Genomic DNA, 22770 nt, shown 5'->3' with positions numbered 1-22770 from the left:
AACTACCATTTGTAGCAATAAGCACAATCTTTCCAACTCCTTGAACAAGATAAGAGGCATTTTTGGGACAAGTCACCGGATTCCCATGAGGGACATACTCAATAGAGGTAAACAAATCACAATGTGAGGTAATGTGCTTTGTAGCACCACCCTAAAAATACCACACATGTGAATCTGCAGCAACTGACATTCATGCATCATGGACAATAAGATCATAAGTGCACTCTACACTAAATTGCATCAACATCAACATCAACATCACAATCTCCTTTGACAGAAGACTATACAATTGTTGCACTTGTATTGGACTTGTAGTGGATCCAACCGCTTTCTTCTTAGCCTCTTTTGCCTTCAATTTAGGACACTGCTTGATCAAGTGATCATTAGCTTTACAATAATGGAAACACATCTTCTTTTTTCCCTTATCACAAGAATTGCTAGACGAAGTGTTGCCAACATAAGCATTAGGAACAAAAGCTTTTTCACTCGCAGCAGAACCATAAGAAGTGGTTACATTGTTGTTCCCACCTTTTCTTTGAGCTGTGATAAAAGCCTATTCAACTGCACGCTGTCTAGTCCTGTTTTTTTGGAAAGTGACTCTTGCAACATCAATGTGCATAATGCATCGAACTTGAAAACTTTAGGATTTCCTTGGGTCATAAGTCTCCAAGTACTAGCAAAAGTCTGGTAAGAGTCTGGCAAGGCATCAAGAACAATCTGCACTAGGGAACTGTCTGAAATGACTTCACCTGCAGAAATAAGTTGCTCATTAATATCCTTGACACCAGCAAGGAAAGTCTCCATATCATCTTCCTCATTCATAATCTTTGACTCCAACTCTTTATGCAACAATGCAACTTTTGCCTCATTGCGGCTTGCATAAAGACCAGCTAGAATATCCTAAGCCTATTTTGCAGATTTCGTTGAACAAATGTGAGGAGTAATGGTGCACTTCATAGACAATGCAATCAATGCATGAGCCTGTGCATCCTTTACATCCCAACGAGCTTGTTCTATCATAGGCAAAACAACTCTAACAGCAGCAAGACCTGCAACATCCTCAACAATGCCTACATCCTCAGAACCAGGACGTACATTAATGCCCTGCACAATATTCCAAACGCCCTTTGACACAAGAACATGTTGCATCATGTAAGCCCACATAGGGTAATTGTCCCCATCCAATTTTTCCTCAGTAGCAAACATCTTGAACACACTGTATTGTTGTCAGCCATGGTAAACGATGCACCTGATGTGAGAACTGCCCGAAAAGAGGAGAAACAAAGCGGGAACAACACGTGCTATATAGCACAAACCGTAGAAGACTGTAAGGGACATGTTATGCAAAAAACATCATTGACATAAATTTTGCACAAAATGACGAAATAGCCTGTGCAATACTGCCTATAGTGGAAACGGAGTCAAAATGAGCCCAAATCACAAATCTGAGCAGATTGAGCTCTAGGAATTCTCCTGAAATTTTTTTCAACCTGCGACGCTCACCAAAACCCACAGAAATTGGAGAAAGTGAGCAGGCGTGTGCTGGAGCTGCTGGGCGACTAAGCTCGGGAGGATGCAACCTGCTCTGATACCAACTGTTGGAATTAGGGTTGCAAGAAAACACACACATCTTGGAGAAGACGAAGGAAGCTCAAGGCACACAACAAAGAGTGTATTACTTAGTGTGCAATGGAAAGATAGATAGCCCTACAGTGATGGGCACATATACAATGCATGAGGGAAAAAATTCCCCGGCGGTCCTAAGTGTGTTCACACACATCACTACCACATGTATATGGTAACAGATTGGGTGTAGATACATGTCCAAGGTGTAGATCTGCAAGTACTTCTCAGTAGAAGGGTCTCCCGTGCAAGTCTTGGCCGCTCCCGATCGTGCAAGACGCTTAGTGTTTGCAGAAAACGCAGCAACCTCAGAAAGCGTAGCAAGTGAAAAAAAAAAACGCAGCAAGATCTGAAAACGCAGATCTATCCAGAAAACGTAACCTGGTTTGATGCCGATTTGAGTGCGTTTTTGTTGCTGAAGGGGAGAGCTAGAGAGGGAGGTTGCATATTAGGTTGAGGATGCAAAAACGCTAGGCGTTCTTGTAAAAAAAACACTAGGGCTGCAAAACATTGATCACCATTTTTGAGTTTTGCCCTACGATGGAAACCAGAAGAACTGCTAGCGCTAGCCTGTGGAGGAGGGATCGATGCAAATTCTCGGCATCTTGGCGACTAATGCCATGTGAGAGTGAGCAACGGAAAGAGTGTGAGCCACGCGCGCTTAAAACACTGGAGAGAGAGAGAGAGAGAGAGAGAGAGAGAGAGAGAGAGAGAGAGAGAGAGAGAGAGAGAGAGAGAGAGAGAGAGAGAGAGAGAGAGAGAGAGAGAGAGAGAGAGAGAGAGAGAGAGAGAGAGAGAGAGAACACAAGTGCCCTACAAATGATGCTCTCAATACACAATCTGGATGACTACAAGATGCTAAGCATTCTATTTATAGAATCTTAGGTTGAGGTAGGGCAAAATGTGTAACTGGTGCAAAAAACATAAAAAGTATTCGTGAAGTTAAGTATGGGGCAATTTTCTCAAATGCAATTGAGTGTGTGTGGTTTAGATGCCTTTTTGGTGCTGTTCCATAGTCTACCACCACTATCTTCACTATGAAAATTAGGATACTTTATCTATTGTGAGGAACGTAGTTGTGGGGGAGGTTCAAGTTTAGTTTGGTCTTTTAGCTTTGCCCTTTAAGCTTCTATTAAAAGTTTTTGTTTTTTCTCGTACCTGCCTTTGTTGTCCTGCTCAATAAGATCTTTTAAGACCTTGTAACTCTTCTTTGAGTCCTCTTTGTCCTCTTATTTTTGTTGGTTTGCTTAACCTCTAGGGACAACCTATTCTAGATCCTCAAGCTCGCCCTTGGATAAACTTGAAGAGGGTAGAGCCTTCACCATGTTTGAGGGTGCCATTCTATAGTGGGATGCTTTCATCAATCAGGAATTTGATGATTATTTCCTAAAAGCCACTCATGGACACACGAGTATCACAACAACCAGGCCAATATGAGTCCTCAAAGCATGCAAATCTGGTGATGATGATTTGCCCTTAGGATAAAACTACCCAAGTTGTATAGTGCCAAACAAGCAACAAAAGATGTTCTTAATAGCGATATGCATCAATTTGGTAGCATGTGAGGTTGCAAAAAAATCAATGCCATTGTTTTCAAAGTTCATGTGCCCACTTTCTCTTATCTCAAAGTGCCTAAGTGTGTCCTCACCTTGTTCAATCAAGTGCCATACATTTTGCATAGTAGGCTACCCCCATTACCCCTCGTGATTGGAGGGCTTGCCAACAACATGGAGGGTTGGTGTTGGAGCTTTTCTGCATGAGGGCCTTCCATTTGAGCCAGTAGCCACGATCTTTGAAATAAAAAGAAAAGGAGAATGATCACTGATTCTCCTCATGCAGTCTACGTTAAAAAAGACTCTCAGCTCTCAAACTGTTGAAAACTGTCGTTGGCACTTCAGTCTGCTGCCATTAGTGCATGCACAAAAATCTCGGCCGGGGGGGCGGGGGGGGGAGTGGTTTTAAATGTAATATGCAAACCACCCATCACGTCAGCACCTGTGCTTGTGGTTACGACAGTTTGCAAAGGGTTGTTCTCCAAGTCGCGTGCGTTCGAATCTTCTCTTCCATTCTAGAGGGTGATCCTCTGTCGAGAGGAATGACTTCCAAAGGTTGGGATCCGTGGAATCTTGGAACAAATGAATAAACCTAGAGAAGAGCCAGTAGTAGGTAACCTAGAAAGTAATGTGATAGGAAAGCCCTTTAGTCTAGTTCAATCAGGCAAAGTGGCGAAATGTGATCCCATTTGATTCGAACCAAAAGTAATTCAAGACGTTAGATGATGAAGTGAAGGCACGTGTGAAATGATACATGGAGTGAAAGGATGCAAGCTCAGCAGCTGGGCGTCTCTGCGGGGCGTCACCACATCTCGCCGATCCTTTTCAAGAGTACCCTCCACAGCCGCTCTTTCTTTCACAAGGGCTCTACGAGTACACCTTTTCAGTTGCAAGCTACCTATCCTCGTTCTCGCCCGATTCGGGTCTCGTCAACCCTCCAGGTAATGCACGCAGATGGGTTTGCGCTACTGTGTATTGATTTTGGTATACATGTGAGAGAGAGAGAGGAAGAAGAAGAAGAGGCGGGCCTCTGTGCATAGTTGCTAATATGAATACGAGAGAGAGAGAGAGAGAGAGAGAGAGAGAGAGAGAGAGAGAGTGTCGACGAGATCATGGCACTTTGGTGGGTTTCATTAGAGATTGAGGACACTTTGGTGGGCATTTTATACGCGCATACTCATACCATAGCTCGTGCTAGAGCTTGGGTTTGGCAGTAGATTGTGGATGTATTGCCTATTGTGGACTCTTGGATTGTTGGGGGAGACTTTAACAATTTGGAGACCGTGGAGGATTGGCGGCTAGATGTGACTCTTTCCTTACCAGCTACTGCTTTGTCACGTGCACACGGGCTTAATGTGCTGCGTGGACATGCTATGACGACTAAGACCCAAACCCTAGACTAGAATACCCTAGGGAAAGTAGTATCAATATTCTTATGTGCCTGTTCTCAGGACTTGCATGTTCGGAATATTCCATTAGATTAGTTAGAACCCGTGCATAACCCTATGAGCACAAATCATTGTATGAGTCGCAGTTGAGAAACTGACAATGAATTTCTAGGCTTGTACATGCACATTCACGGCTTCGTACCGTCCCAACTTGCGTGCGCATGGGCTCAATGTGCCATGTGGACATGCTACGATGACTCAGAGCCAAATCCTAGACTAGAAAACCCCAGGGAAACTAGTATCAATACTCTCGTGTGCTTGTTCGCATAGTATCAATACCCTTGTGTGCTTGTTCGCATAGTATCAATACCCTCGTGTGCTTGTTCGCAGGATTTGCATGTCCACATGGCACATTGAGTCCATGTGCATGCAAGTTGGGACAGTACGAAGCCTTGCATAACCCTCTGAGCACAAATCGTTGTATGAGTCGCAATTGGGAAAATGACAACAAATTTCTAGGTTTGTACACGCACATTCACGGCTTCGTATCATCCCAACTTGCATGCACGTGGGCTTAATGTGCCATGTGGACATGCTACAATGAATGAGAGTCAAACCCTAGACTGAAAAACGCTGGCTGCTTGCCTTCTCTGTCGCCGATTGGCTGTCCAAAAACGCTGTCTTGCTGTTGTTTGGAAAACGCTGAGTGCGGTCCTTTTAATTGCTGCAAAAACGCTGCTTTGCTGTCCCTTTGCTGGCTGAAATTCCCTGCTGAAAACGTTGGAATGGCTGCTGTAAAACGCTGGCAGAAATGCAGAAAAACGCTGTAGCAGAACTCTGCTGGTGGAAGCGCCAAGTGCAGGGCTGAGTCGTTGATGAAAAACGCTGCTGAAAATCGCCAAGGCTGAAAACGCTAGGCTGAAGAGGAGGTTGTCTTGCTGAGAGAGAGAGGGGGTAGCCTGTTGCAAGTTGATTGCCTGTTGCACCTTCTCCACTTTTGCTTGATTAGCCTAGCCCTAGGTTTGCTCATATATTACTTTAGCAAAATTGCCCTACCGAGTTCCCAACAAAAGTCACTTAAAATAATAAGTGAAAAATGTCAAAAATAGGGAAAATAGGTTTGATGCACTGGAAAATGCTCCTGATGGATTCTGATGGTAATGCTGATAATCATGCTGTGTGCAACCAGAGGATATGCATCTACTCTAAGTGCCTGGGCATGCACGGTCTGCGAACAGACTCACAAAAGTGCCAGAACACTTCCTATTATAGACTGACTTGACTGAACTGAACCCTGGTCATGCCGTAGCTTGTCCATGGACACATAGGGTTGGATGTGTCACATGACACCGTGGATGGTACTATACGTCTTGAGTGTTGTATGTCGGATAATCTTGCTGATATTTTCACCAAATTTTCACAATAGGCTTGGATTAGTTCCACGTCCATGAGCTGAGAGGGAGTGTTAAGAGTTTCATTTCTGTTCGGTGGTGGCTCCAGTATCTCTGAAAAGTAGATTAGGGAGCGAGGGCTGTTTTGTGGTGGTGTCCAATCGTATTTGATGTAGACGTATCTTTTTTGATGGTAGGAGCCATGTATGTGTCCACCCGGTAGGTTGGCATGAGACAAGACCCATGTTCCTAGGTTTCTCGGGTCAAAATCTCTGAATACTACAATTTGATCACCTTTAGGACACCTAGTTGTGATGGCTTGACTGTGCCATGTGGCATAGTTATGCTAGGTGCCTATTTATTGAGGTGATGTGGCATATGGGGGGAGTCCCTATATAGGAACCCCGTCCCCCCCTCTTGTACATCACTTGTACACAGTATTAGCCAGTGCTCTCTCTCTCTCTCTCTCTCTCTCTCTCTCGCGGTCACGAGGACGTGGCAACTGTTAACTATGTCACGAGGATGTGGCAACTGCTAACCTTAGTTGTTGGTTTCTTTTCAATGATTTTTGTTTTATTGTTAAGACCCTCTTTTCGAAGTTGCAAATGGTCGGACATTGTATGGCCAATGTGAATTGTAGTTACTAGTTTCACCCACAGACGGGAAGTTGGTCGGCACTGGAATTTGTATAGTAAGAGGATGTCTAGGCTCAGCTCAAGATCATGTAGGTTCCCCCGTCGCACTTAGCAAGTTGGTGGATACTAGGAAGTGAACTCAATAAAGGCACAAAGTCAAGGTGGGGTCACCAAAAGAAAGTACTCGACAATTGGGCCACATTGCATTTTTGGATGCGGTCCCAATAGAGATAGATGGTCAGAAGATCAGTGGGAGCCCAACGAAGCATCTCCTAAAAAATAGGGAACTGCTATTTTGGGCCATGAAATCTGTTCGCGTCATTATCTCTGGAATGACAAGGGGAACATTTTACAACTCTGTCGCAAAGTCAATTGGACAACCAATCGGGAGATTTTTAAGGGGCAACCCCGAAACGGATAATTGCTTGTAAATGCGCCAAGTGGCACAAAATGGTGGACTTTCCTCATGCAAGAAGAAGTGGCGCTGATTTTTGTAGTGGAGAGGCCTCATTTTGCAAACTGCCACATGTTAAGAGCTATTGTGTGCAAACTTTCCCTCTCATGTACAATGTAGTGCAAGAAGTGATGTCTTGCACACTCTACACTGCTCTCTCTCTCTCTCCCCTACGTGCAGTAATGTGATGCCCCACAAGAGGGCTCTTCATTTGACTCATGTACAGCTGTGTGGTTACGTACGTTTTTGCTGAGGCAAGAGCCTCTATGAGCAAGAACAAGAGTAGCTAAGTGCTGCTCCAAAAGCAGGCACTTGTGAGGGTGATAACCTCACCGTAGAGGTGCCATTTTAGCGCTGGTTATGCGCTGTATTTTGACTGTTTTTCAGCCATACGGACGCCAGAACCCTTGGGAATAGTGCCCCATTGCTAGCGGGCAGTTCGGGGACTATTTTGGGCTGAAAACAGGGCAAAAATCAGAAAATACAGCGAGCTGAATGTACTGTTTTTGGGCAGAAGTCAGAGGGTTTATGCCAGTGGATGTGAGTTCTAGCAAGGGAATTGGTTTTGGGCAAGTTTTGGGGTTGTTATGTTGCCGAAATTTTGCCAAAACAGGTGGTATCTAGCTGGATACATGTAAAGAATTCCTGAGACTTTTCTTTGTAATCTACCCTCTTGAAGTATAAAGAAATACCGAAAGGGGTGCAAGGGCCTACAGGTTGTCGGTGTCTGCTCGGAGCATTCTAGCTTCTGAGCCGTGTGTGTGTATGAGTGTTAATTCCCGTCGCAGGATACCTTTCTAAAGTGCTTTGTGTGTGGGTCTAAAGTAAAGAATTTTGGGTTAAAGCCAAAGCCTACCGCCCCACGGGCCGGTTTCAAGGTTCCGTTGCCGGGACATCAATCACTTTTTCCTCAAAGAGTGAGCCTCGGTTCTTTTGGGTAAAGACAGAGTACAGAACGCGGGATTACACTATGGCCGACAAAGGGAACGACATTATGGAAGAGGGCTCCTCTTCGAAGGACAGACAAGAAATTCCTATGGTGTTCGAGATTGACGAGAGCTCACGGCCACGTCAGTCTATACCTCCTGTTGACATTCAATAGGAATGTCCCTCCAGTACAGGGCTTTATGACTGGGCAACTTGAGGATGATGCGTTCGGGACTTAGTTAGTTGCCGTGGTGAATGTGTTTTTGCAACCTGTGCAGAACCCAAGGTTTATGGAGTTCTTGCAAGCGCCACTAGTGCAACATCAAAATAGGCAACCTACACCGCGAACAAAGCTTGTTGAGGCTCAAGCCGAGTTCTTCATGCAACTCAGCAGGATAGGGAACACTCGCATGTTGCGGAGTCAAGGGCTCCAAAACAGGTTCCTCCCGTCCTTGAACAGGTGGCTAGAACGCCTATTTCACAAGCTATGCCAATTCAGCCCGCCACCTTTCAGAGCCCGCATCCTGTCTTGAATGGACAGGGAACTGGTTACCAGGCAATGCATCCAGTTTTTCCACCACCCACGGTACATCCTGGGTATTTTGGGGGTGGATCTGTGTTCCAGAGTATGGTTGGTTATGCGCCTGGAAGTTAGCCGTACATGCCAGGAACAGTGTTTGGGGGTATGCAAGGCATGATGCCAAACCCCATGTATGGTAGCATCGGGATGCAGCAAGGTTTTCAGAGCAACTAGGGCCAATTGGGGGTGCCTTGAGGTGGGTGATTTTGAGGATAGTTTTATTGGGAGGGACATCATTTTCTACTCTGAGACACATCAGGCTCCTGGGCAGTCTATGCCACATGTCAATGGATACAGATGGGAGACAGCTTGCAGACGAGACTCAATTGGAGCACAGAGGACGGGGCTTAGGGAGAGTGTCAGCTTTATTCAGGGAGGAGTTGCAGCCATTGATAGATATATCCCACAGGAATGAGCAAGCTAGGTACATGTGGGTGAGATTGAGGGCAGAGACAGGCAGATATCTCTACATTGTTATTTGCTACTTTCCTTCGTGTACGTCTGTAAATGCACTACCTGGAGGACAATCCCCCTTTCTGCTTTGGATGATGACATATGGGAGTTCTCTAGGGATGGTGACATTATCATCCTAGGGGACTTCAATGCTAGGATTGCCCATCACCAGACAATATTTTATGATACTTCATAGGAGATGATAAGCGAGTTGGATGTTGCAGAGATGGGCCTATCTAGATTATCACCGTATGCTCCCATACTGAGTATGGACGACACTTGATAGACATGGGGATTGCACATGGATTGGCCATTTTGAATGGCGAACAGAATTTCCCGCTATGTGAGGTTTTACTCATAGTTACCAAGAACGGGAAACCGGAACGGGAACGCGGAACAAAATGCCATTCCCTGTTACGGGTACTCGCGTTTGAAACACGGAACGGGGATTCGGAACGGGAACTTGGAATGGGAACAGGGAACGGGAACTTGAAAACGGTCATTCCCTGTTACTATGGTTTTACTTGCTTTCCACAGAGACATGGAGCGAGCACAATGGATTACGTCATGGCACATCGGAGCTTATCTCTAGTATCCAGGACCTCACAGTTGGACCTAGACCTGTTGTGTGGCAGTAGATCATGCCCTTGTGTCGATGACCATCTCTTTCGAGTTTAGTGTAGCACAGAGGCCACGAATAGCAGTCACTACTCGCTACACCTTCACACGGGGGACAGACTTTGTCTACATAGATGGGATCTACAAACGTCTATGCACTGAGGAGCGAGGGAGACCTCTGGAGGAGCTTACTACTATATTGACATAGACATTGCATGATGCAACAGTAGAGACATACCTACACACCCATTCGTAGCAGAGACGACGTTCTAGGAGCATGCCCTAGAACAATTTTTATGATGAGGAGTGCCGCGAGACGAGAGCCAGACATCAGAGGGAGGTGCTTTTGGGAGACATCACTCACATCAAATCACGGATTTCCTTTCGACGCCTAGTACGGCGGAAGAAGAGGGTGCAGGATCTATCTGAGCTATTCTTGAGTCATGACTCAGGTGAGGCATGGCGACTCTTTCATGAGCATTCCCTTCTCCTGCCATTACTTCTACAGAGGGCTGGGCCAGTACACATCATCTTTGTTCACAATTCCTGGACAGCCGCCTCTTCCCGACCCACCCGAACCTGGCCCACACACAAGTGCTTTTTTCACCGTTGAGATGGTGAAGAAGGCCATTGATAGGATGAGGATTGGGAGAGTCCGAGAGCATATGATCATGATGGCTTAGTGGATGAGCATTTTATACATGCCAGGGATCTGCTCGCAAAACTCCTAGCATTGATGTTCAACCGTACTATGTGTGAGGGCCTGCCTGGTACTTGGAGTTTATCTACTATTTACCTATCTTCAAGTCAGGAGACCCTATGGAGCTTGGGAATTATCACACTATCATGATTGGACACACATTGGCATGGTTGTACACATCCATTCTTGAGCAACATGCGAGTAGATGGGAAGAGAGGGAGGGTATACGTACATCATGGTAGGCAGGAGGGTTGAGGAGAGGTCTTTCTACCCTTGACCACATTTTGACACTTAGAGCCATTATTGAGGAGGGAAGATCACATGGGAGAGGGATCTATTGTAGCTTTGTGGACTTTTCGCAAAGCATTTGACACAGTGGCCAGAGCTACGTTAATGCGCAGACTAGAGGAGATGGGAGTACCCACATAGCTGATTTGGGGGATCATCGCATTATACAGGTCAATAGTGGGGCATGTACGCACTCTAGAGGGGCTATCTACATTAGTTCATTGCACTATTGGGGTGAAGCAGGGTTGCCCGCTCTCTCCTACTCTATTTGGTATGTATAATAAAAGTGGGAAGGCCACAAACACCACGTGTGGGTTTCCCCAAATCGTACGAGCTCTCTCTCTCTCTCTCTCTCTCTCTCTCTCTCTCTCTCTCTCTCTCTCTGTGTCACCAGCATGTGACTACTATCTATCCTTTTTGTTGATTTCTTTCTTATTATTTATTTATTTTCACTTTTTGGAAACACCCCTCGGGAAATCTAACTGCCCTGCATTGCATAGCTAGTGTGGAACTGTTCAGAGGGAGTCCAGGCCTGAGGGCAAGAGAGCACTAAGGTTGGACAAGGACTATGGTTAGCCAAAGTGGGGTCATTGACTAGCCAGAGTGGAATCCTTTGCTACAGAGGCTACATTTCAGTTCTTGGTGTGGCTGCAGTGTACAAAGAGGGTCAGATGACCTAGAAAGATACAATGGCAGCATCTCCTAAAATTTAGGGAACTGCTATTTTGGGCCAAGAAATGTGTTCGCGTCATTACCTTCGGTATGACTAGGGGAACATTTTACAACTCTGCCATGAAGTCAACTGAGCAACCGGTCAGGATATTTCTAAGCGGCGAACCCGAAACGGGAAAATGCTAGTAAATGCGCCAAGTGGCAGTTTTTCATGAACCTGCCTCATGCAGAAAAATGGGCGCTGATTTTTAAGCTGGGAGAGGCCTTCATTTGCAATTTGTCACAGGTTGAGAGCTATGGAGTGCTTCCTTTCCCTCTTATGTACAGTTGGGTGCTAGGAGTGATGCCCTGCACGCTACGCATTGCCCTTTCTCTCCCCTATGGCAGTATGTTATGTCCCTCTAGTGGGCTTTTCAATTGATCAATGTACAATTGTGTGGGTTCACGCGCGATTGCCGAGGCAAGAGCCTCTTGCACAAGTACTGGATTAGCTAGCGGCTAATCCCCCGCAGGTATAGGTGATTCAGAGAGGTTTCGCGTGCGAAATCTCGTCCAATTCAAAGGGCAAGTAGCCCTACAAGTGCGGGAGCTCGAGGACTTGCTACGGATGCGATCGGCACGCAAAACGGAGCCCGAAACAGTGAATTACAGCCTGCTGTGTATTTTTGCAGGTTTAGGGTTTTGGCCCTAAACTGACCCTAATACCCCCACGAGGTTCGGGGACGCAAGGGGACCGTTGTACAGGTGATTTGGCGCATTTTCGGGGCAGAAAACAGAGAATTCAGCGTGCTGCAGATTCTCGCCAGGTTTTGCAAAGTGTCCGTATGCGTCGGGAAAGTCATCCAATGCGTGGGAATACTGACTGTGAAGGGTCCTAGTATAGTTATGTTGTCGAAATCAAGCCAGAACAGTTGAAATTCAGCCAAGATTGTACGGGGCAGCTTGTAGGGAACCACAACTTTTATTCCCTCTGTTAAAGAATAAAGAAATACTGAAAGGGGCGCCTAATTTAGGGGCCAGTCTGGTGTCGGTCTTCTAATACAGGTGCAATCTAGCAGCCTGTATCCCTTTCCCCTTTGTTGTGTCTTGAAAGTACAGGTAAAGTGGGCGACAAATTAAATGGGTGAAAGCAAATAAGGTTTAAGTCTAAGGTCTACGGCCCTTTTTGGATTGAACAGGCCGGTTTCATGGTTCCATCGCCGGGATTAAATCACTTTTTCCCATAGAAGTGAGCCTTGGTCAGTTTGGGCTTGAAGACACAGGGGATCATAGACCAGACACAGGAAATTGCAATTATGGCTGACAAACCAGATGATGTGACTGAAGAGGTTTCCTCTTCACAGGGTCAACAAACACATGAAGTGGGTGAGTCTTCAAGACCACCACAGACGGATGATGATATATTCAGGACCCAGTTGGCTACTGCTGTGGCTATGTTCACACAAGTAATGCAGAACCCGAGGTTTTTAGCCTTTCTGCAACCTCCTCTTCTGTCTCAGCAAGTTGGGTCACTGGATCGTATTCAAAAGCCTGTTAAGGCTCAAGTGCAGGTGATTCATACTGCAGAGTCAATGGAAACACATGTACACTTGACGGAGAATATGCAGTCTCCACAACCTGTGCCTAAGGTGCAAGAACAGGTGGCTGAAATGCCAGTCTTTCAAGCTGTACCAGTTCAGCCAACCACTTTTCAGCAGCCTATAGCTGTTTCTAATGGGCAGGGAAGCAACCTACAGGCTATGCAATAAGTCTTCCCACCACCTTCAGTACACCTTGGCTATTTTGGAGGTGCATCGGTATTCCAGAGCATGGCTGGTCATGCACCTGGAAATCAGTTTTACACACCAGGAACAGTGTTCGGGGAGCAACGATGATGCCTAACCCCATGTATGGTGTCATGGGCATGCAACCAGGGTTTCAAAGCACTCAGGGCCAATTTGGGATGCCACAGGAAAATTCTATTGTCCTAGATCTGCTGAAGTGCTATGTGTCAGAGCATAAAAGAAAGTGGGAGCAGTATTTGCCATTGGTGGAGTATGCATACAATAATACAATGCATTCATCAACTGACAAGGCACCTTTTGAGATAGTTGAAGGTGGCAAGAAAGTTCCTTCCATACTGTATACAACGGATAAGATATTTGAAGCAGATAAGTATGTTCAAGACATGGATGAAATGCACAAGAAGGTCAAAGTGGCCTTAGAAAAGACTCAGGCAAAGCAAAAGAAAGCAGCTGATCGTCACTGTCGTGAACTGGTATTTTCACTTGGTGATTGGGTGCTTCTACGCTTTGAAAAGGCAAGGTTAAAGAAGATGAAGGGCAAGGAAAGACTGTTTCCAAAGCTCAGTATGCGTTACTATGGGCCTTTTCAAGTATGCGACATAATTAGTGATGTTGCATATAGGCTGATATTGCTTGAGAGTTGGAAGATTCACAATGTGTTTCATGTGAGTCTTCTCAGACTCTATGTGGGTGATGTGCTAGAGGATATACCAGCTGAAGATCAGCCAGAAGTCGAGAAACTTGACGAGATCTTGGTCCCGGAACAGATTTTGGCACATAAAGAAAGAAAAGTGAAAGGCAAGGTTGCTAGGCGTTACTTGGTGAAGTTCAGAAACTATCCACCAATGGATGCTAAATGGATGGAAGAAGGTGAAATTTCAGAGTCACCAACTGTGTTATCACTTTACCTTGAAGCCTTCGATTTGTAACCTACCTTGACCCCTTGAGTTTCAAAGGTACATGGATTGTCAGTGTGACAATGGCTTCTGAAAGAAATGATGTACATGGTATTTAAAGTGAGCTCAAATCAAGTACATGTTACATCAATGTTAGAGCTGTACAGATTGTCAGATTGGCAATTGCTCTTATGGAAAGTCCAAAAGTTTGGTTAGTGCTATAGAAGTGAGTATTTCTTGTCAGTTTGTCAAGGATACAGTAATTGCTTCTATTAAAAGGTACATGTGTAACTGCATTCTTAAACTATCGGTTTGGGTATGCTCGAAAGTGTTACTGGATCCAACGTGTACTAAAAGACAGTGAAAAAATGCATAGCTACCATTTTGTCATTGGAAAGTTAATGACTCAAAGCAATGGCAGAGTGCGAAGCTACCACTATGTCATTGGGACAGGGTTCACACCCAGGCAATATATGTGTCGACGAGGTGTTGAATACACCAGGGTTGACAATGAGCATATATGTGTCGTACATGTGTCGACAGGTATTGAATACACCAATGTTGACTGTGAGCATGTACGACATAGATGCAAACGAGGACGTTTGAGATTTCAAGAGGGGGGTATGTCACCAGCATGTGACTACTATCTATCCTTTTTGTTGATTTCTATTTATCTATTTTCACTTTTTGGAAACACCCCTCGGGAAATCTAACTGCCCTGCATTGCATAGCTAGTGTGGAACTGTTCAGAGGGAGTCCAGGCTTGAGGGCAAGAGAGCACTAAGGTTGGACAAGGACTATGGTTAGCCAAAGTGGGGTCATTGACTAGCCAGAGTGGAATCCTTTGCTACAGAGGCTACATTTCAGTTCTTGGTGTGGCTGCATTGTACAAAGAGGGTCAAATGACCTAGAAAGATACAAAGGCAGCATCTCCTAAAATTTAGGGAACTGCTATTTTGGGCCGAGAAATGTGTTCGCGTCATTACCTCCGATATGACTAGGGGAACATTTTACAACTCTGCCGCGAAGTCAACTGGGCAACCGGTCAGGATATTTTTAAGCGGCGAACCCGAAACGGGAAAATGCTTGTAAATGTGTCGAGTGGCAATTTTTCATGAACTTGCCTCATGCAGAAAAATGGGCGCTGATTTTTAAGCTGGGAGAGGCCTTCATTTGCAATTTGTCACGGGTTGAGAGCTATGGAGTGCTTCCTTTCCCTCTTATGTACAGTGCGGTGCTAGGAGTGATGCCCTGCACGCTACGCACTGCCCTCTCTCTCCCCTATGGCAGTATGTTATGCCCCTCTAGTGGGCTTTTTAATTGATCAATGTACAGTTGTGTGGGTTCATGTGCGATTGCCGAGGCAAGAGCCTCTTGCACAGGTACTGGATTAGCTAGCGGCTAATCCCCTGCAGGTACAGGTGATTCGGAGAGGTTCACGTGCGAAATCTCGTCCGATTCAAAGGGCAAGTAACCCTACAGGTGCGGGAGTTCGAGGACTTGCTACGAATGCGACCGGCACGCAAAACGGAGCCCGAAACAGTGAATTACAGCCTGCTGTGTATGTTTGCAGGTTTAGGGTTTTGGCCCTAAACTGACCCTAATACCCCCACGAGGTTTGGGGACGCAAGGGGACCGCTGTACAGGTGATCTGGCGCATTTTCGGGGCAAAAAACAGAGAATTCAGCGTGCTGCAGATTGTCGCCAGGTTTTGCAAAGTGTCCGTATGCGTCGGGAAAGTCATCCAATGCGTGGGAATACTGACTGTGAAGGGTCCTAGTATAGTTATGTTGCCGAAATCAGGCCAGAACAGTTGAAATTCAGCCAAGATTGTACGGGGCAGCTTGTAGGGAACCACAGCTTTTATTCCCTCTGTTAAAGAAATACCGAAAGGGGTGCCTAATTTAGGGGCCAGTCTGGTGTCGGTCTTCTCATACAGGTGCAATCTAGCAGCCTGTATCCCTTTCCCCTTTGTTGTGTCTTGAAAGTACAGGTAAAGTGGGCGACAAATTAAATGGGTGAAAGCAAATAAGGTTTAAGTCTAAGGTCTACGGCCCTTTTTGGATTGAACAGGCCGGTTTCACTCTCTCTCGAGCTAGATGCTGTGGAGACGGGCTTGTCCAGAATATCACACGATGTGGAATATATTGAGTATGGGCGACACCTGATAGACATGGGCACTGCACATGGATTGGCCATCCTGAACGGCCTATAGAGATTTCTTGCTGCGGGAGGTTTTACCTGCTTCCCACACAAGCATGGAACCAGCACAGTGGACTATGTCATGGCACAACCGAACCTCATCTCTAGTATCCAGGATCTCACAGTTGGGCCCTGACCGGTCGGGGTAGCAGTAGATCATGCTTTGGTGTCGATGACCATCTCTTTCCAGTTCAGTGTAGCACATAGGCCACGGGTAGCAGCCCCTACTCGCTACACATTCACACGGGAGACGGATTCTGTATACATGGACGGGATCTACAGACGCCTATGCACTGAGGACCCGGGGCGACCTCTGGAGGAGCTAACTAATATATTGACACAGACATTACAGAGGCAGCAGAAGAGGCATACCCACACACCCAGCCTGAGCAGTGCCGCCGATCAGGGAGCATGCCTGAGAACAGCTGGTACGATGAGGAGTGCCGCCAGACTAGAGCCAGACTTCAGAGGAAGGTGCTTTTGGGGGACGTCACTCACAAACAGTCACAGATTGACTTCCAACGCGTGGTGCGGCGGAAGAAGAGGGCTTTTTTGGCTCAACTCGAACAGGACCTATATGAGCTATTCTTGAGTCAGGACTCGCGTGAGGCGCGGCGGCTCTTTCATGAGCCGTCCCCCCCCCCCCCCCCCCCCCTATTTCCTCCACAGAGACCTGGGGTCAGTATGCATCATCTTTGTACACAGTACCTGGACAGCCGCCCCTCCCCAACCCCCCCAACCCATGCCCCCACACATGTGCTTTTTTCACCGCTGAGATGGTGAAGAAAGCTATTGATAGGATGAGGACTGGGAGAGCATATGATCATGATGGTTTAGTCGCTGAGCATTTCATGCATGCCAAAGATCTACTAACAGAGCTTCTAGCAGTTATGTTTAACCGTGCCATGTGTGAGGGCCTACCGGACACTTGGAGCCTATCTACGATCGTACCTATCTTCAAGTCAGGAGACCCCATGGAGCCTAGGAATTATCGCACTATTATGATTGGGCACACATTGGCACGGTTATATGCGTCCATTCTTGAGCAACAGCTGAGTAGATGGGAAGAGAAGGAAGGAATGCGTGCAACTGGGCAGACAGGGTTCAAGAGAGGCTTCTCTACTCTTGACCATATCTTGACACTCAGGGCCATCATCAAGGAAGGCAGATCTCATGGGAGACAGATCTATTGTAGCTTTGTGGACTTCCGCAAAGCTTTTGACACAGTACCCAGAGCTAGATGATGCGCAGATTATAGGAAATGGGAGTACCCACAGAGCTCATTTGGGGGATCATGGCATTGTACATATCAGTAGTAGGGCATGTACGCACCCCGGAGGGACTTTCTACACCGGTTCACTCCACTATTGGGGTGAAGCAGGGCTGCCTACTCTCTCCTACTCTTTCCGGTATGTATGTGGATGAGGTTTTTGACTACATTGACAGCGATGGGGATAAAGGTGCACAGCTAGCAGGGACATGGATTCCACTTTTGTTATATGTTGACGATATTGTGTTGATCTCCGAATCCCCAGAGGGAATGCAACGACAATTGGATGCTTTGCATACGTTTGCCCACGAAAGTGGTTTGTCTGTCAACCTTAGTAAAACCAAGGTTATGGTGTTTAATACCACCCCACAGTGGATCAGGAGGTCAACACCTACATTCACATACGGCCAGGAGACTGTGGAGTACACAGACGCTTACACTTACCTTGGAGTGGTTTTTAGCGGATCCACATTCTCACTCAGAAGAGCAGCAGAGACCAGACTGACTAGAGCCCACGCAGCATTGGGTAGATTGGAGAGGATGTGTTCGCAGGTTCAGTTTCAGGAGCCCCGGACGAAGCTCTGGCTCTTTGACACCTTGGTGGCTTCAGCATTGCTCTATGGGGCTGAGATATGGGGACCTTCATTGGATCACCACTGGAGGCCGGGTCGCACAGACGGATGGGGGAACATGGAGAAACCTCTCGTCTCTATGATCTCGCGGCTCATTAGAGCCAAGGCATCAGTACCACGGGCCATTATCCGAGCAGAGCTAGTGGCCCCCCCACTGGTGGTGGAGGCGCTCGCCAGATTAGTCTCCTTCATAAACCGCACATCGGAACTTCCCAGAGACAGATATGCTCGCATAACACTTGAGTCCTCTCGACAGTTAGCCATACAAGGAGATACAACATGCTGGTATGGGGAGATGACATCATGGTTTCAGGCGCATGGGTTCAGCATAGACAGGCTGCCACCATTCCAATACTCATTGGATGCACCATCTCTCAATCTTACACAGTCGGAGATCACCAAGCTCATCCGCCAAGACCTGACCCAGCTAGACACCAGGAGGACATGGATACAACCAGCACAGGAATTGGGCACGAAGATGGCTTTCTACAGAGACCACCTTCTCCAGCTCACGGAAGATGGTTTTGTGACGAGACCAAGATACATGGATATCCACTTGTCTCATGGGATACGATGTGCTGTTTGCCAGTTACGCACATCGACTCACCAGCTGCGGATTGAAACTGGGAGATACAGCGGAGTATCGGTAGAGGCGAGGACATGCCCCTTGTGTGACCTGGAACCTGAGACAGAGCTGCATTATACATGCCGTTGCCCCGTCTACTACGAGATACGAGGCCGCTTCCATTGCTTGTTCAGAGAGGGTTTTGGACCACTCTCAAGAATAATGGGATACGAAGATCAGAGATGCCTGGGTTTCTTCTTGCTCGAGCTGCGCAGACACAGAGAGAGCTTGCTGAATGGCGAGGCTAGCCAGTTTGAAAGACGGATCACAGACTTCTTCAGAGCAGACACGGGACAGCCGCAAGAGCCACTCCCACAGCAGAGCTCCCCCCTCGTCTCACATCAGAGGCACACTTATCGACCGAGCGATTGAATTGGGGAAATCCAGGCGCCCACGACTGCGAAAGACTACACAGCATCGACGGAGGCTACGACAAAAGATTCGGAGCACGCTGGCCAAGCATGCACGACGCCCGGTCAGACTACTAACCATGGAGGAAATTGATGAGATTCGCCAACGACCGATGCTAGATCTTTTGTGATTCAGCTATCCCAACAAGCCGCCAATTTTTGCTTAGATCACATTGACCAATCTAAGATCCCATAGTATATATCTTTGTTTTGTATTGTTAGGTTATTTTGTTACTCTGACTTTGTATCAGATCCACGACCTTGTAACTTTCTGGTCTCATAGGTCATTATGGCCTTTTGAAGACGTTAATATAACATTTCATTTCATTTCATTTCTCTCTCTCTCTCTCTCTCTCTCTCTCTCTCTCTCTCTCTCTCTCTCTCTCTCTCTCTCTCTCTGCTTTCGATTTGCAGCGCTACAGCCTCCTTGTTCTCACGCCTGGCTCCATCCGGCCAAACTTGCACTCTACCACCTTGTGCATCTCTCGATAGCCTCTCCTTCACGCTTTCAATTGGTATCAGAGCCCTAGGGTCCGAAACAGGACCTGCGTAGGCTGCTGAACAGCAAGCTATTTTGCTTTCCCGCGACGATTTTCACTTCCATCGCGAAGCCCCTTGCTTCCGGTGTCAAGAAGGTGACCGTAACTACCAAAACATCCCAAAACAGATTGTTTTTAGGTCAAAACAGGTGATTTACAGGTTATAACAGCAATACGCAGGTGTACCAAATTTATGGGATCACATGTATTGATGTTTAGTGCGAGGATTTGAGTGAAAAGCTGAGTACAGTTGATCTAAATCGCATATTCAGCTGAAAATTCAGATTTGGACAGTTTCATGTAAAGAAATTGTGGTCTTTTGTATGAAAGTCTTGTGGTTGCTCCTATTTACTGAAATTTTCAGCCTATTGTATCTATCTTGTATATACACTTGTGGTTGAGTTAAGATTGATGCTACCTCTTCCGCATCTGACACTAAAAGTTTAAAGTTTGATGCAAATCAAACAGTTTAATGGTCAAGGCTTCAACCTTTGGCAAGAACACATGCAAGGTATCCTTTTCTTAAAGGATTGTGAAGATGCATTGGAAGAGAATAAGCCGCAAGGTTTGTGTGACTTGGAGTGGGCCAGGTTGAATAAGAAGGCCATGGCCTACATCGAAATGGCTATCAATGATGACATTTTGACGGACATCAAGCGTTTGGACATTGCTTATGCTATATGGCAAAAGCTAAAGTCCAATTATGAGAACACCACGCCTATGAATCAAGTGCATTTGATGCGAAAGTTGGTGAATATGCAGCTTGATGACTCGAAGCCAGCTTCTGAGCATTTAAGTGCTTTTACAGGTGTGTTGAGTCAATTGCAGGACAGTGGGCTTCAGCAATTTGATGATAAGCTGAAAGCTATTTTCTTGCTTATGACATTACCAGATACTTGGGAAACATTGGTTGTCTCCTTGAGTAACAGTCCAGCCTCACGTATGACGGTGTGAGAGGGTCTATTCTCAATGAAGAAATTAGAGGCAAGTCTAGTGGGGAACGTGGCAGTTTTACCTACAATGCAAGAGGTAGAAATCAAAAGCGTGATGCAGGCAACATGACTCAAAATAGAAGTAAGAGCAAGACAAAGGATAAGGATGTCACTTGTTGTCAATGTGGCAGAAAGGGTCACCAGAAACTGGATTGCAGGTATTTCAAGAAAGAGTAGGATGGGAAGAAGGAAGGGCAAGAGAAGAAGAAGAAAGATGAGAAGAAAGGGGAAAAATCAGCAGGTGATTTGTCACAAAGTGATGACGTGGCTACCGACAGCAGAAACCCTAATTTCTGCCAGAAACCCTAAAATTCCTGCAAACCCTAATTTGCAAAAATCCTAATTTTTGGAAACCCTAACCCTAACTGTTGGCTGAAACCCTAAAGTGGTTGGAAACACTAAAAGCAGGCGGCAAATGCCACGTGGCAGCAGCGTACGAATTTTTGGATTTTACGGAATTGAAAAGCAGTCCCATGGGCAACGTAAATTAGCCAAGAGAGAAAATTAACTGCTTTATTTTTACTCTCTTGAGAGAGAGAGAGAGAGAGAGGGAAACTTTGCTTTTATTTTTGAAAGCTTTTGGGGATCTGCTTTTGGGCATCCCTTGTAATCTTTAAATACGCGGTGAGGGGCTCACTCTGCAGGGCATCTGGACGTAGAGTCTGAGAGTGAAACCCTAACCTCTCTTTGTACTTTGACATTGATTTAATACATAAAGAAATACCGAAATGGGCGCAAGTCTTTGGGGCCAATATCTCTAGGCACAGAACTCCGCCGAGCCAATGCAAATCTATTGTGATCTGTGAATTGTTTTGAAGCGGTTATTTGGTGCTGTTGCGATTGATTCTTGACTTGGAGTGTCCAAGTCTGTTACAGTGGTGAGCACGGCCAATTTCTCTTCTACGGGAAATCCGAACCCAATTATTTTTTTCCGCGGCACCTATGGCTTCAGACAAGGATCAATCGACTCCCTCTGCATCAGGAGATGCGGACAGGGATCACAACGAAGATTCGCGAGAGGAGTATGGCCCGCCTCGGCCTACTCAGGCGGAGCATCGAGAGATGGAGCGCCGACAGTTGATCAACGATGCAACAAAGATGATGCTCAATTTTGCCAAGGACCCAAAGATGGCAAAATATATGAGCCAAACCTCTTTGGAGGAGGTGCATATGGAGTGGCAGAGAACCACAACACCACTCCCGAAACCCGCTCTCAAGAAACCTCATGTTTCCAAGAAGTATACGGAGAAGGAATTGGAAGAGGTGGTTGATGCACGGATTGCTCAACTTTTTGACGCGCAGAACAAAGCTAAAAAGCACGGCCAAAAGCAGAAGAGGGTTATTTGGGTCGTCGGTCGACATTCGACAAGGCAAAGAAACAGAAGAAGCGTGTTCGATTTGAAGGAGTACCCAGTTCTTCTTCTTCTTCTTCTTCTTCTTCTTCTTACAGTTCTTCTAGCTCTTCAGATTCGAGCGAAGAAGACAGAAAAGGCAAAAAGCGAAGCAAGAAACAACGCTTCGGAAAGGGCAAGAAAAAGGCAAAGAAATCTAAATCTCACCCCGTGAGTGACAGTTCTGCAGAGGACTCGTCTACAGATTGTTCAGACTCTGATGACGGCAACGTTTATGCGAACAAGAAGAATTTTTATAAAGCAAACCAGTATGACTTTCTGGAAGACAAAAGCGAGAAAGTCCGAGAGTTTAAGGAAGGTGGACATGCCATCAAATTTGATATTTTTTCAGGATACAAAGATGCTTCGAAGGCTTTGTCTTTTATACAGCAGTTTGACATCGCTTTTGCGGGAGGACGCTACTCAGAGCACTTAAGATTCGGAGAGCTGCCTCTTACTTTAAGGGGAATGCTCGGACTTGGTGGTCCACGCTTCTTTTAAACAAGACTGCCCCAGTTAAATGGCTGAAATTTAAGAAGCTTTTTATTTCTTCTTGGTTGATACAAGAGTATGAACGCGACATACGAGCTGCTTGGAACCATCTTCGGATGACCAAGAGAGATACAGTGGATGCTTACTGTGAGAGATTCTGGAGCTCTTTTCTACCCGCCTCTTCATTCAAGAAGATCTTGTTCAGAGAACAGATTGAACGGTTTACCTTGGGTCTACCTACAGAGATCCGAGATC

General features: G+C 46.2%; 1 protein-coding gene across 6 annotated transcripts in view; it reads left to right on the top strand.

The window, feature by feature from the left end:
• The first annotated feature begins 3880 nt into the window (after positions 1 to 3880).
• Positions 3881 to 22770, top strand: part of LOC147450365 (uncharacterized) — a 32670-nt gene continuing 13780 nt past the window's right edge. Inside the window, exon 1 of one of the 6 annotated variants that reach the window (XM_086519611.1) lies at positions 3881 to 4117. In XM_086519611.1, the coding sequence (XP_086375737.1) occupies positions 3944 to 4117 (174 nt within the window). In that variant the 5' untranslated portion in view covers positions 3881 to 3943. The remainder of the gene's footprint in view (positions 4118 to 22770) is intronic. The other 5 variants (XM_086519610.1, XM_086519612.1, XM_086519615.1 and 2 more) reach the window with 5 other exon arrangements.

This window comes from Adiantum capillus-veneris, chromosome 9 (assembly GCF_014529385.1).
Source record: "Adiantum capillus-veneris isolate H3 chromosome 9, ASM1452938v2, whole genome shotgun sequence".
Lineage (NCBI taxonomy): Eukaryota > Viridiplantae > Streptophyta > Polypodiopsida > Polypodiales > Pteridaceae > Adiantum > Adiantum capillus-veneris.
This window is presented reverse-complemented; position numbering and strand designations above follow the sequence as displayed.